Raw genomic sequence first — 14,541 nt, 5'->3', positions numbered from 1 at the left:
ATGTTTTTTTAGCAGAGACCACAGAGAATACAATGGCAGTCATTGCAACTTTTTATCTAGCACGGTATTTGCGCACCAATTTTTCGAATGCATTTTTTTAGGAAAAAAAAACAGTTTTGGGCTTTAAAAAAAACAAAAAAACAAGAAAGTTAGCCCAATGTTTTTGCATAATGTGAAAGATGATGTTACATCGAGTAAATAGATACCCAACATGTCACGCTTCAAAATTGCACACGCTCGTGGAATGGCGCCAAACTTCGCTATTTAAAAATCCCCTTAGGCGACGCTTTAAAATTTTTTACTGGTTACATGTTTTGAGTTACAGAGGAGGTCTAGGACCAAAATTATTGCTCTCGCTCTAACGTTCGCGGCAACACCTCACATGTGTGCTTTGAACACCGTTTTCATATGTGGGCAGGACTTATGTATGCATTTGCTTCTGCATGCAAGCTCACGGGGATAGGGGCGCTTTAAAATTATTTTTTTTTTGTTAATTTGACTTTTTTTTAATTTTAGCTTGACACTTTTTTGCAAAAAAAAAAATCCCTTGTTATAGGAATAAGCATGGCAGGTGCTCTTTACAGTGAGATGTGGGGTCAATAAGACCCCACATCTCACCTCTAGGCTTAGAAGCCTGAAATAAAAAAAATTAAAAAAAGATCTCCGCTTCCCAGCCGAAGCGGCGCTGTTTTTTTGAATACAGAGGCCGGGCGTGACGTCTTAACATCACGCCCGGCCTTCGAATGATCATAGAGACTTCGGCGACCATCTGGTCCGCCGGAAATCTCTATGCTAAACATCCGGGGCTGGCGGATCCTGTGACCGACTCACTGATCGTAGCGGTGAGTCGGTACAAGCACCGGAGGGCGGCGGGAGGGGGGGGACGTCCCCTCTCGCCTCCCGTAAGAACGATCAAGCGGTGGAACAGCCACTATGATCATTCTTATGGTGTGCAGATTTGCCGGCTCTAAAAGACGATATCTGGATGATGTCTGTAGCTACAGGCATCACTCAGATATCCCTGCTCAAGCCGAGGACATCATTTGGCGTACGGCGGGCGGGAAGCAGTTTTAAAGAAGGAAAAAGCATGTGTTTATGGGTATAAGATTTACCCATAATCAAATATTTTTCTCATACAGTTAAGAGGGAGAATGAGAATATGCTGCTGTTGAAAAGGTACTGTTATAATCAAGCTAAATAACATATTATAATGCTATATGTTATAAGATAATAATGTATTATTTATCTATTTACTGTGAAATTACTGGTTTGAAGTTATAACTTCAAACTTCAGTAATTTGCTTGAGTACAGTTTTTGAAAATATAGTAAATTACCTTAAAAATAATATATAATAATTATTTGTATATTAATTACTTATGGTAACAACCACTTGCCACCCAGGCCAATCCTGACACTTCTCTCCTACATTTAAAAAATCATAATTTTTTTGCTAGAAAATTACTCATAACCCCAAAACATATCATATCTATATCTATCTATCTATCTATCTATCTATCTATCTATCTATCTATCTATCTATCTATCTATCTATCTATCTATCTATCTATCTATCTATCTATCTATCTATCTATCTATCTATCTATCATCCTAGGGAATAAAATGATCATCGTTGCAACTTTTTATGTTGCACGGTATTTGCACAGCAATTTTTCAAACGCGTTTTTTTGTGAAAAAAGATTTCATGAATATAAAAACACTAAAGTTAGCCCAATTTTTTTGAATAATGTGAAAGAAGATGTTATGCCAAGTAAATAGATACCTACATGTCATGCTTTAAAATTGCGCACACTTGTGGAATGGCGCCAAACTTCGGTACTTCGGTCTCCATAGGCAACGATATTTTTGCAGGTCACATGTTTAGAATTACAGAGGATGTCTAGTGCTAGAATTATTGCTCTCGCTCTAATGATCGTGGTGAATGTAACCTGTGTGTATCAGAGCCAGTGCCTCCCCAGCCACTGACCTCACCACACGTCGCTGGTTCATAGCCATTATCCTACCAGCATGGAGGAAACCCACACAAGCACAAGAGGAACATACAAACTCCATGTAGGTAATATCCTGGTTAGGATTCAAACCAAGCACCCTAGTACCACTTAGCCACTGCGCTTCCGTAAAGGGGAACTCCGATGGAGAGATACCACTTCTAGAGCTCCCAAGACCTATAAGAATGTAGGAAAGCAGCATCCACCCATAAATGCCATATAAATTGTAGGTGTACTAATAATAATTTGCCATGGATGAGTAGAATGTGACTTTTGTGTGCAGATAAAACCATTTTGCTGTTACCTTATATGATCATGGTTACAAGAACATTACACATTGCTATCTTGAAATGTTTCTATTGCTCCTGTGTCTTTTCTCTGTGTATTTTCCAGCTGGTAAAACTTTCCCTGACTGTAGTCACTGTTTACATTAGATGATTGTCTGCATGTGGTGTACATCACATCTTTTCAAACATAGGTGTCATTCTCAAGTCCCCATGCTGCAGTCTGCTCTGTCTGTGCTGGCATGCTGGCCAAACAATGAACGATCTTCTATGAAATACACATGGGTTTTCCCCTTCATTTCGAGGAAATAAAGCCACCTATGATTGCAATGGCAGATGCTCTCAGGTGTGAAGGGGTTAATGTCAGCCTTTGAAAAAAAAAAAGAAGCTAAAAGGGGAGGAGAGGGGAGGATCAGATTTTTAGGGAGAACTGGATCCCCTCCTCCCCAGGACTGCAGGAACAAATGGGATATTCATCTGGAGCCTGTCTATGCCAGAGAACCTCCCAGATGGGAAATGAGTGGAGGCTCAGGCTATAGGGCGACCCTCCTTATAAAACCCCTGTAGGCTCATCATCCCTACTACTGGGGGGACTACTGCAGGGACAGACATGAGCAACCAACTGACTGTGCTGCTCTTCTGCCTGCTCCTGGCTGCTCGCAGCTCTGCACAGCAACCCAATGAAAGGTAAGGAGACACATCCTGGGTGGTACCATCCTTCCCACTGTGCCCACTGCCCATCCACTACTACCTGGCTGATCTGGGACCCCAGCTGCTCTGTTTAACCCTTCCACTGCCATGAGCAATCTACAGACCAGCCATATGCTGCTTATCATACATGACTAACCAGACCACTTTCCCAACCTTCCTCTTACTTTATTAGGTTTTCTGCTGTTGCAAAGTACAGAACCCATAGCAACTAGAAACACTCATCTGTCATTGTAGAAAAGGCTGAAGGATGACACCTGTCATTTCTTAAATGAACTAAGGTCACAATGTGGTTGCTATAGGTTACTAATCTCATCTTTCATTTTTTAAATAACTGAAGACTGACACATGATTGCTATAGGTTACTTAACATATCTGCCATTATTGGAAAAGGCATGAATTGTGGTTGCTATAGGTTACTAATCTCCTCTTTCTTTTTCTAAATGGCTCAAGGTTGACATGTGGTTGCGATAGTTTAATAAACAAAACTATGTCATTTTCTCAATGACTGCAGGGTGAAACATGGTAGCTATAAATTACTAATCTCATCTGTCATTTTCTAAATGGCTGAAGGATGACACGTGGTTGCTGTAGGTTACTAAGGTCAACTGTCTTTTCCTAAATGAATTAAGAACAAATGCAGTTTCTATTGGTTTGTTTAAACCCTACTGTCATTTTCTAAATGGCTGAAGGAGGAAATATGGTTGGCATAGGTTACTTTACTCGTCTGTGATTTTCTAAATGAATGACGGATGTAATTTGCTTTTTGTAGGTTACTAAACCTACAAAAAACTGTCATTTTCCTAATGGCTGAAGGATAAATTATGGTTGTTATAGGTTACTAATCCCATCTTTCATTTTTTTTAAATGGCTGAAGATGGACATGTGGTTGCTATAGGTCACTAAACTTATATGTCATTATTGGAGGAGGGATGAGTTGTGGTTGCTATAGGTTACTAATCTCATCTTTTATTTTCCTAATGGCTGAAGACTGACATGTGGTTACTATAGGATACAAAATGTACCTGTCATTGGAGGAGGGAAGAACTTTGGTTGCTATAGGTTACTAATCTCATCTTTCATTTTCTAAATGGCTCAAGGTTGACATGTGATTGCTATAGTTTACTGAACTATCTGTTTATTTTCTAAATGACTAAGGCTATGTTACCACTAGTGTGACTTTTCATGCGACTTGGGACTGAAAAGTCGCATGACAAGTCGTACCCCATGATTTCCAATGAGTACCGTTCATATCTGTGCGACTTCAAAGTAGTCCCTGCACTACTTTGGTCCCACTTTGATGCGACTTGAGGTCCATAGACACAGGCATTGCTTCAAGTCGCGGTAAAATCGCAGCAAAAAAAGCAGCAAAATCGCGCGACTTTGGGGACGCAATAGTGGAAACATAGACTAAAGGATGAAACATGGTTGCTATAAGTTACTAATCTCATCTGTCATTTTTTTAAATGGCTGAGGGATGACATGTGGTTGGTAGGTTACTAAACCTACCTGTTAGGTCAATATCCTTTCACCTGTCATTAATGGATGATGGATAAAACGTGGTTGCTATAGGTTACCAAACTCATCTGTCATTTTTGTTCATGGCTGAAGGATGAAGTGTAGTTGTGAGGGGTTATAAACTCATCTGTCATCTTCTAAATAGATGAAGGATGAAATTTGGTTGCTGTAGGTTACTGAACTCATCTGTTATTCTCTAAACTGATGAATGATGAAACACTGTTGCTGTAGGATACTAAACTTTGTACAGCATCACTGTATACAAAATATATAAAGTATACAAATACTGCATGTAAATGTAAATAAATATAGATTAAATTATGATTCTTGGTTACTAATTTGTTCAGTAGACTCAGTTAAAGCTGAACTCCCTTGCAGTGAGCTGCCTCTGCGAAGCAAGGGTTAAATGCATCTATGGGACCAAGAAAAGCAGTTTTACTTACCCTCTGCTCCGCTCTTGCATGCCTTTTCCACACCTATGTACCGGTCCCTGCAGCCCCCCCCCCCCCTACACTCCAGGAGTCTGATCCCCTCTGACGTCATCGAGTACAATGCAGGGTCCATATCCCTGTATTGGACATGAGGACGCCAAGGTATAGTCCACCGCCAGAGCATAGGGGTGAGAAGGAGAGAGCCAGCTGCCAGAGGTGCAGGAGATCGGGTAAGTCAAACTGCTTTTTCCAGTACCTACATACTAAGCAAGTAATTTTTTCCCCTGGAGTACAGGGGTAGCCCCACTACAAGGGAAGGTTTTTAATGTACTATTTAGGTCATCCATTCTCAATGAGGCCAACCACCACGTTAAGGGGTCACAACTCCGCAGACTGCTAATGTAAAGGACCCCTGCAGTTGTTAATGCCTTATTTTCTGACTAATAATTATCATTTTTATTTGATTATTACTGAACATATTATAGTTCAGGGTGCTGCTAAAAAAGTATATGACCTGTCATAAGCTGTAGATAGTTGTTTTTAGTAGGACTTCCCTGAGACATGAAAATTACTTCAAGTGTACCTCCAGGGTAAAAAGGTTGAGAAGGGTTGATATAGATCTTCCAGAGCACATGCTAAACATTCTGTGCTCATTGACTTACATCAAGTATTCAGAAACCATTGTTAGCTACAAGAACTATTTAAAGCTGGCCATAGATCTAAATTCAACCAGTTCAGCGGGGACCATTTGAATTTCGATCCATCTATGGGCAGGCTGGTTGTACAGAAGTCGATCTCTAGATCAGCTTCTGTACAACCAGCCTGTTGGAAAATTTTCACTTGATCAGTGCCACCAGCTATAGCTGGCAGTGCTAATGGGAGTATTCTGAATGTGGGGAACTCTCCCCGTTATCAGAATTTAATAGCTCCGCAGAAGGGATTCTCCCCCATCCATCTTGAATGTGTGGATGGGGGAATCGATTAATTTTCTTTCGTTCAACCCGCTGGTTGAATGAAGGAAAATGAATCATGTATGACCTGTCTATGGCTTAACCTATCCACTGCTTTACTGGCCCCATCACTGCCCACCTAAAAGCAAAACAACAACCTTGGGAGGCTAAACCCATACTTATTGTTTCATATATCATATTGTATCTTTATATAGATATTTAAGATCAAACAATTGTATATTGTATTTATCTTTTTCTGATCACATTTTATTGTGAATTCAATGTCTATTGATATTACTTTATCATCGATGTTTGTTCCTTTATGTTGTCATTATACAATAAAAAGTTTGTAAATACAACAACCTTGGGAGGCTGTTCACATTCTGCGATGTGATGTTTTGCACTGCAGCAGTTTTGACACGCCACGCCGAGTTGCGCTTTCAACTTGGCCATTCAAATCAATGGGGCTGCGCCACAACCGTGAGCCAAAAGCTTTATTATCCATTATCCCTATTATAAATTGTCAATCAGCAGAAAAAAAGAACAAAAAAAAAAAATCAGTCTTCCAGAAGGACTACAGGATCACCTCCTGAATGCCTGACAGCAGTTGCTTAGCCGTGGGCTAAAAAGCGATCCTCCACAGATTGCTTTTCAGGGCATTGGCTAGTGTGACTATAGCCTTCAAGTACCTTGTATATATGACATCAAGTAGTGCATGTTTTTGAACTGAACATCTTATATTATGATTCATTAAAATACTTAAGACTGTATAATAAACAGAACATGAGTAAAATAATCACACATAAAATCAGCAATCTGTATCAGTAATTGTTTATTATGTTTTATTAGGTTTCTTAGGGAATCATAATAAATAATGTATGTTTTAAAAAAACAAGTGCCCTGTAGGTATATTTCTTCCTGTTTCACTGATCTTTATTCATAGTATAGTGGTTTTGGTTGTTATTTGAGTCTGTATGCTGTTTGCTTTTCCCAAGCAATTGACTAGATGTGTATAGCATGCATACACCCTGCTTCTTCTTCAAACGCTTCCATTAATCCAGTTTGCTTCTCATCCTACAATTGTCCCCGATCCTTACATTCCTTCTACCTGTGGAGAACATCTTGCAAAGCTTTGGGAAGGTAATAACACGTGCTGGCGCTCTCTATATACATATTGCATTACAGCTGATGTTTCCTCGTGTTGGCTTTGCCTAATACCTCCGAGGACCCAAAGACTATCTGCAATTGGTCATTATACTGCACTCCCTTTTCTCCCAAAGTGCAAGGAACCCAGAATTACATAATATCCCTCGCTCCTTTAGTATCACATTTCTTAGTGTGAGACTAAGTGGTACTTTCGCTCCCATGAACCGGTATTAAGTTGCATTTTGAGCATTTGATTCTTTAGCAAAGTATATGTGATCCAGTCTGGCAATCAACGTGTGAAAGCTTTTAACCACCTCTGAGTTTATTCCACTCATAAAATTTGACTTTAATGCCATTACTTATCTTCAACTCACTTTACAGGTGAGATAATTCCGTTGGCTGTTTATTTAGATTTTATTACACAGCATGTGAACTGTTTGATTTCTAGGTAATGCTTAACTGAACTTGTACAGTGTAACTGACCTTTCCGTGAAGCTGCCATGCCAATACTAAAACAATAAAATGCTAATGATCAATTTAGGGTCTTATAAGAAATAAACAATACAAAATCTGCTACTAATGTTTTATGCATTTTGCGTTGTGCACATATTAAAGGACAGTATGGATTTGCTCTACAGTCCATTTAACATGGTTTCCTATGGAACACATTTTGTAGTGAAAATCTGCAAAATGCAAAAAGCACTAAAAATGCATAGGTGTGAATCAGGCCTTAAAAAAGCAAAAGAATGGAAATTCCAAAATATTATAGTTCTAACATTAGGGCACATAGGCAAATATTATAAAGTAGGGGATCATGATCACCTATACAATGCCCTAATGATTCTGTCTGCTTTTAAAACTGCTGGTCCAAAGACGTGTCCTTCAGCATTATCTGAGAAATGTGCAGACAGCGTATCAAAATCTTAGCATCTAGTATTGTTTAGAGTAGTGCCGTGTTGTGAGTGGTGCATTCTTAAAGTGGTTTGAAAGGCTCAAGGCTTTTTACCTTAATGCATTCTATGCATTACACACACTCTGTGTGTGAATGGACATGCCGAGCGTGGCTCAGGGGCCATTGCACATTGCAGGTAAGTATAACATGTTTGCTATTTTTAATCTTTCCTTTAGAATCACTTTAAAATAAACCTGTCACAAACTTGGGTAAGGTAAACTGAGCATATAATGAACAATACATGAGTATAGGATACCTTGTCTATAGGATGCGTGTCAAAATAATAGAGATCCAGAGAGTTAGACAGCTGAAGTTACAAAGTTCAACATTTTCTGTAAAGGTAGAGCTTGGTCCAACCCCCCCCACCCAACTTTGAAGCATGCATAGTCCTTCACTTTGACGGCCTTCATTGTGATGGGCGGACTTGCTGACCAATGGAGGGCTTGAAAGAAGGTAGGCAAGCTGGATATTTTGCAGGGAAGTGTAGGGGTTGTGTATATTGTATGGTATGGTATAGGCAGCAGACTTTTTTTGAAAGTTTTGAAATGAGCTTACGTTTCAAAGTAATGATGGCTTATACATTTTTATTATATGCTTAGTTTGATACACTCAGGTTTGTGACAAGTTTAGTTTAAAGATGTATTATTCACAATACAAGAGTGCTTTTTAAAATTCCAAATGCTACAGCTTTGGTACATTATCCACAGACATTAGGGCTAGATTCACACCTATGCATTTTTAGTGCTTTTTGCAGATTCGTACTACCGAATGTGTTCCATAGGAAACCATGTTAAATGGATTGTAGTGCAAATCTGCAATATGCAAAAAGCACTAAAAATGCATAGGTGTGAATCCAGCCTTAGAGAATACTGGGCATACCGAACGCTACTTTAGATAAAGAGTAGCCTCAATATCAAGGAGTTGCAGAAGATTGGAAGCAGCAGCCTAGCCCTTGACTTTCATGTCTGAGAACCTCAGGATTTAGAGCCCTTGGTCAAGGTACTATAGAAGGGCATGTTTTGGATATCTGAGGCCAGATTAGATATTCAAACAAGTTATTACTTGTGTATTTTGAAGAATACCAATCTTGTCCTATTGCTGCAATGCATCCACCACAATGTAGTACTTCTGATCCATCGCGTCATTTGTCCTGGACAGTCTTGGGCTTTTACAATTAGAAAATGATGCTGCTGCCCCAGGAAAACCTACAAATTAAACTTTCTAATAAAAGTAAACAAGTGAACTTTTTAAAGTCTTTTATCTTAACACCAGAGTTCTAAAACCTTGTCCTCAGATTATGCTCTTAACACTGGGACCTACATTTGCAACTTCTACTTTTTCTCAGTGGAGTACTGAATAATGGTGAAACAAGGTTGCCCTGTTGCTTATACAGTGGATGTGGAAAGTGTGAATCCTCTGTTCATATGTGCTGGTGTTCCCGTTTACTAGGGAATTTCCATTTAAAGTGGTGTAAACTGACTGTAGCTTCATCTGAATGACCCTTCTGGAGAAAACTGTGATCTTACAAAGTGATGTTACAAGTTGACTCATCTTTCGAGATTGGAATGATCTTTTGGAAGCTGCTGGTGACCTCATTTTATGTGGGAGGTGTAGGTGTATGAGAAAACATCTCCATAACCGCAACATCAGATGGATGCTATCTCCCTGTTTGTGTCTGATGGTTAACCCTGGCTACATGCAGCATCTGGAAAGATGTAGTACAAACCAATGCTTCTATACAGAGAAGGGGTATGAACTTTGTATTATGAGGCCTTATATGACAGGAGAGGAAGAGAACAAAGTAACATAAGGAAACACTTAAAAGTCTTTTCATTCTTACACAAACATAGAAATCACTGAAATGCCATATTTATAGGAGTTCCCAATTTCATTTTTTAAAATAACATTCTTTAGTCTGTCAGCTGGTAATGCGGGGACATGATGGTATGTATGGAGGGATGTAAAGATTAGTCCTGGGAGTTATCCGGGTTACAGTGTACATGCCTATGTAATTGACACAAACAAGGAAGACCTGAATGATTTTAAAGAGGACTACAGCCAGGGCAAAACTCACTCATGAACTTAGGTGCTGTCAGGTTTTATGTACATGGCACATTTTTAAATGAGTTCCAATGTACAAAGCCTGAATTCAGCTGTATGTTTCATCTGAATTTCAGTTTGCATCACTGAACATGTTTCATGTAAAATTGACTATGTTCTATTTCAATAATTTTTATGCCAATAATTTGTATTATTTTTTTTAGACATTTCTCTTACAAAACCAACAATCATGCAGTCCAGTCTCTATTTACAATTACAGTTAATTGTTAATATAATTACAAACCTCCAAAAAAAAAAAAAAAAATCTAATTAACTAGATCCAGCGATGTTGTAGGATTGTCTTGGCTGCCCGGGACTCCTCTCCTTATTGGCTGAGACAGCAGCACAGCGCCATTGGCTCCGGCTGCTGTCAATCAAATTCAGTCAGCCAATGAGGAGATAAAGGGGGCGGGGCCGGGCCACGGCTCCATGTCTGAATGGACACAGGGAGCTGTGACTCGGCTCGGGTGCCCCCATAGCAAGCTTCTTGCTGTGGGGACACTCAACAGGAGGGAGGGGCCAGGAGCCCCGAAGAGGGACCCGAGAAGAGAAGGATCTGGGCTGATCTGTGCAAATCTGTGCAAATCCACTGCACAGAGCAGGTACTGTAAGTATAACATGTTTGTCATTTTTAACTAAAAAAAACCCCAAAAAAACAAAAAAAAACCAAGATTTTATAATCACTTTAACTAAATGAAACAAAATGCCCCAAAAAAAAAGAGGAAGAGGGGGAGACCGGCTGGTGTGTCTGATACTGGAGGGCACTAGCCCCCTGGGTAGTCATTGTGATTGTCTAGCTATTATATTGATTATGGCCATCTGAAATATATGTAAGATGTACTGTATAAGGCATGGCACTGAATGTGTTTTCCTATTTCAATAATTTTTACGAATAACTTTTGTAAGAGAAGCAACACATGATATGACAATACCTATAGGTGCTTTTTTTTCTAAAGAACCTTGTTTGGATTCCTTGGTGAGTAATACATTTACAAAATTTGCATGTTCACTTTCAAATGAAGTCGTTTAAAGGTTCATTGGGTCAACAAAATTTCTATCAACCAGTCATAGCGTTTAAGAGGGAATAGAAAGAAAAATTAAAATACAAACTCCCCCTAGACCATTTATGGATTAGAAGTGAGCATAGAGAATCACTGGTCTGGCAGAACTTTAGTAAGCTTTTTTTATATAATGAAAACCTTGTGCTCAGTTAATATAGATATCAAACTGTTGCAACTTACAAATCCTGAATAATGGAATTAAACAGTAACCTTAAAGTGGTTGTACAGCCTCAATGCCTTGAAAGGGCCACTGCAACTCTAAGCAATCAATACCCTTCCTGATATGTTCTAAAAGTTAAAAATCGCTGGGTTTGTACCTTTTTTGTTAAAATGTAGTATTGCTCCCTTTCACGGGACCTCAGTCCCTCTGCACTGGCAAACACAGAGCTGCTGGTGGACGTGCACATTAACTTCTAGCTCCATTTTTCCTTCCTCAGAAGGCATGTGTATGGAAAGGGAGATAAGATGCGGGATTGAGTGCAGCAGAGCGGATACCCATAATTGATACAAAAATGAAGTACTGTAAAAATGTCATATCAATGATAATAAATAGATACAAAAAATACAGAGTTCATATAGCGACGACATCCAATGTGCCTTTAAAGTGCTCAGTGCTCAAAAAATATAAAAGTGCTCCAGTGCTATGGTCTCACTTCCCTCTCTCCCTCATGAGTGGGATTAATCTTGTTAAAATTAAATTACTTCCCTCTATACTATACATACTTTGTCATGCCCTGCTGTGGATCCCCAGGAAATATTTTAGACAGTTTGAATCTGCAATGGCCTCATTCCTATGGGGTGCAAAGCAGCCCAGGTTTATGCTGACAATTCTACCATGGATGCAGGGTGGGTTGGATTTCCCTGATTTATTTGCATATAGAGAGGCTCCTCATCCCTCTTTCCAGCTACACCCTCCATGAAATCCGTTGTAAAGGCACGGCAATCCCAAAACCCATTGTCCTCTCATAATTTCTTGCCCTATACACCCCTGTGGCTCAACCCCTCTCTCAAACAATTCTCTTTGGTCTCTGATCCTAATATATGGGCTTCTAAAGGGAAAAAACACCTTAGCCAAATTTGTACAGGGGTGTTCTTCAGACTTTTGATTCCCTTTAAAGAGATATACTCTCTCCCTAACTTGTACCTGTTCTGTTACCTCCAGCTGCGTCGTGCATTTCAGTTGTAATTTCGTAATTAACCAGTACCTTTACATTATCAGGGAGTCCCTATTGCAAGAGGAAATCCTTGATAAACCTCTCTCCACCATTTATAAGGCCCTTCAGCCCACTATGCACAATGGTCTTGATAAGCTTCTGTCCTGTTGGCGCATGGAGGTCCCAGAGTTGGACTCGGAGGACTGGGAAGATGTTTGGGAATATCCCATGCAGCACCTGGTCTCAGGCAGGGATAGGTTTATACAATTCAAAATTCTTTACAGAGTTTACCTTACTCCCCAAAGAATACATAAGATTTCCCTCTCACACTTATCTACATGCTGGCACTGTTCTGAAAACCCTGCAACGTTTTTACATGTGTTTTGGGATTGCCCGAGTATTAGACTTTTTTGGACTGAATTTTCTTGATGCATTTGTTCTGTTACTACCATTTTGGTACCCTTATCCATTGAAGTTTGTATATTAAGATCTGGTCCATCTACTAGCTACCTCTAAAGCCATGAGAATTTTGATAGACCGGTTATTATTTTATGCTCGTAAGTCTATACTCCTTAAGTGGAAATCTCCTCAGGCCCCTACTTTAGAATTCTGGAAGTCCGTTGTTAATAAAATGATACCATTGTACAAAGTCACATATGAATCTAGAGGTTTTCCTTATAAACTTAAGGAATGGGCCATCTGGATCCTGTCGTCTCAACAGTATTGCCCCATAATTAATTCTGACTAGGGATGGGCTAACGGTTCGTGCCGAACTTTGGTTGTTTGGACGTTTGGCATTCAACGAGCACTATGCGGTGTTCGTGGCAAATTCGAAAGCCGCAGAACCCCGTTAAAGTCTATGGGACACTAAAATGAAAAACCAAAAGTGCTCATTTTAAAGACTTATGTGCAAGTTATTGTCATAAAAAATGTTTGGGGACCTGGGTCCTGCCCCAGGGGACATGTATCAATGCAAAAAAAGTTTTAAAAACGGCAGTTTTTCCAGGAGCAGTGATTTTAATAATGCTTAAAGTGAAACAATAAAAATGAAATATTCCTTTAACCACTTCAATACCGGGCCAATTCTGACACTTTGTTCCTACATGTAAAAATCATCATTTTTTGCTAGAAAATTACATAGAACCCTCAAACATTATATATGTGTTTTTAGCAAAGACCCTAGAGAATACAATGGCGGTTGTTGCAACTTTTTATCTCAAACAGTATTTGCGCAGGAATTTTTCGAACGCGTTTTTTTGGGGAAAAAAACTGTTTTGTGTTTAAAAAAAAACAAAACAGTAAAGTTAGCCCAATGTTTTTGCATTTTGTGAAAGATGAAGTTACGCCGAGTAAATAGATACCTAACATGTCACGCTTCAAAATTGCACACGCTCGTGGAATGGCGCCAATGTTCGGTACTTAAAAATCCCCATAGGCGACGCTTGAAATTTTTTTACTGGTTACATGTTTTGAGTTACAGAGGAGGTCTAGGGCCAAATTTTTGCTCTCGCTCCAACGTTCGCGGCGATACCTCACATGTATGGTTTGAACACCGTTTTCATATGTGGGCGGGACTTATGTATGCATTCGCTTCTGCGTGCGAGCACACGGGGACAGCGGCGCTTTAAAAAAAAATTTTTTTTTTAATTGTTAATTATATTTTATTTTTTTTATTTTGACACTTTTTTGAAAAAAAAAAAATTGATCACTTTTATTCCTATTACAAGGAATGTAAACATCCCTTGTAATAGCAATATGACATGTCAGGTGCTCTTAATAGTTAGATATGGGGTCAATAAGACCCCATATCTCACCACTAGGCTGGGAAGCCTGAAATAAAAAAAATAAATAAAACGATCGCCGCTTCCCAGCCGAAGCGGCGCAGTTTTTTTGAATGGAGAGGCCGGGCGTGACATCATAACATCGCGCCCGGCCTCCGACGATCATAGAGACTCCGAAGACCATCTGGTCCGCCGGAAATCTCTATGATCTACATCCAGCACCGGCGGATCCACTCTCCGCCTCACCGATCGTAACGGTGAGTCAGAGCAAGCACCGGAGGGCGGCGGGAGGAGGGGGGGACGTCCCCTCTCACCTCCCATAGGAACGATCAAGCGGCGGAACGGCCACTATGATCATTCCTATGGTGTAGAGATTCGCCAGCTGAAACCGGCAATATCTGAATGATGTCTGTAACTACAGGCATCATTCAGAAGATATACCCACCCAA

At 39.7% G+C, this 14,541-nt stretch overlaps 1 protein-coding gene across 1 annotated transcript in view; it reads left to right on the top strand.

The window, feature by feature from the left end:
- Positions 1–2,730: 2,730 nt before the first annotated feature.
- Positions 2,731–14,541, top strand: part of PCOLCE2 (procollagen C-endopeptidase enhancer 2) — a 104,214-nt gene continuing 92,403 nt past the window's right edge. Inside the window, exon 1 of the mRNA XM_073625880.1 lies at positions 2,731–2,978. Within this exon, the coding sequence (XP_073481981.1) occupies positions 2,902–2,978 (77 nt within the window). The 5' untranslated portion in view covers positions 2,731–2,901. The remainder of the gene's footprint in view (positions 2,979–14,541) is intronic.

This window comes from Aquarana catesbeiana, linkage group LG04 (assembly GCF_042186555.1).
Source record: "Aquarana catesbeiana isolate 2022-GZ linkage group LG04, ASM4218655v1, whole genome shotgun sequence".
NCBI lineage: Eukaryota > Metazoa > Chordata > Amphibia > Anura > Ranidae > Aquarana > Aquarana catesbeiana.
This window is presented reverse-complemented; position numbering and strand designations above follow the sequence as displayed.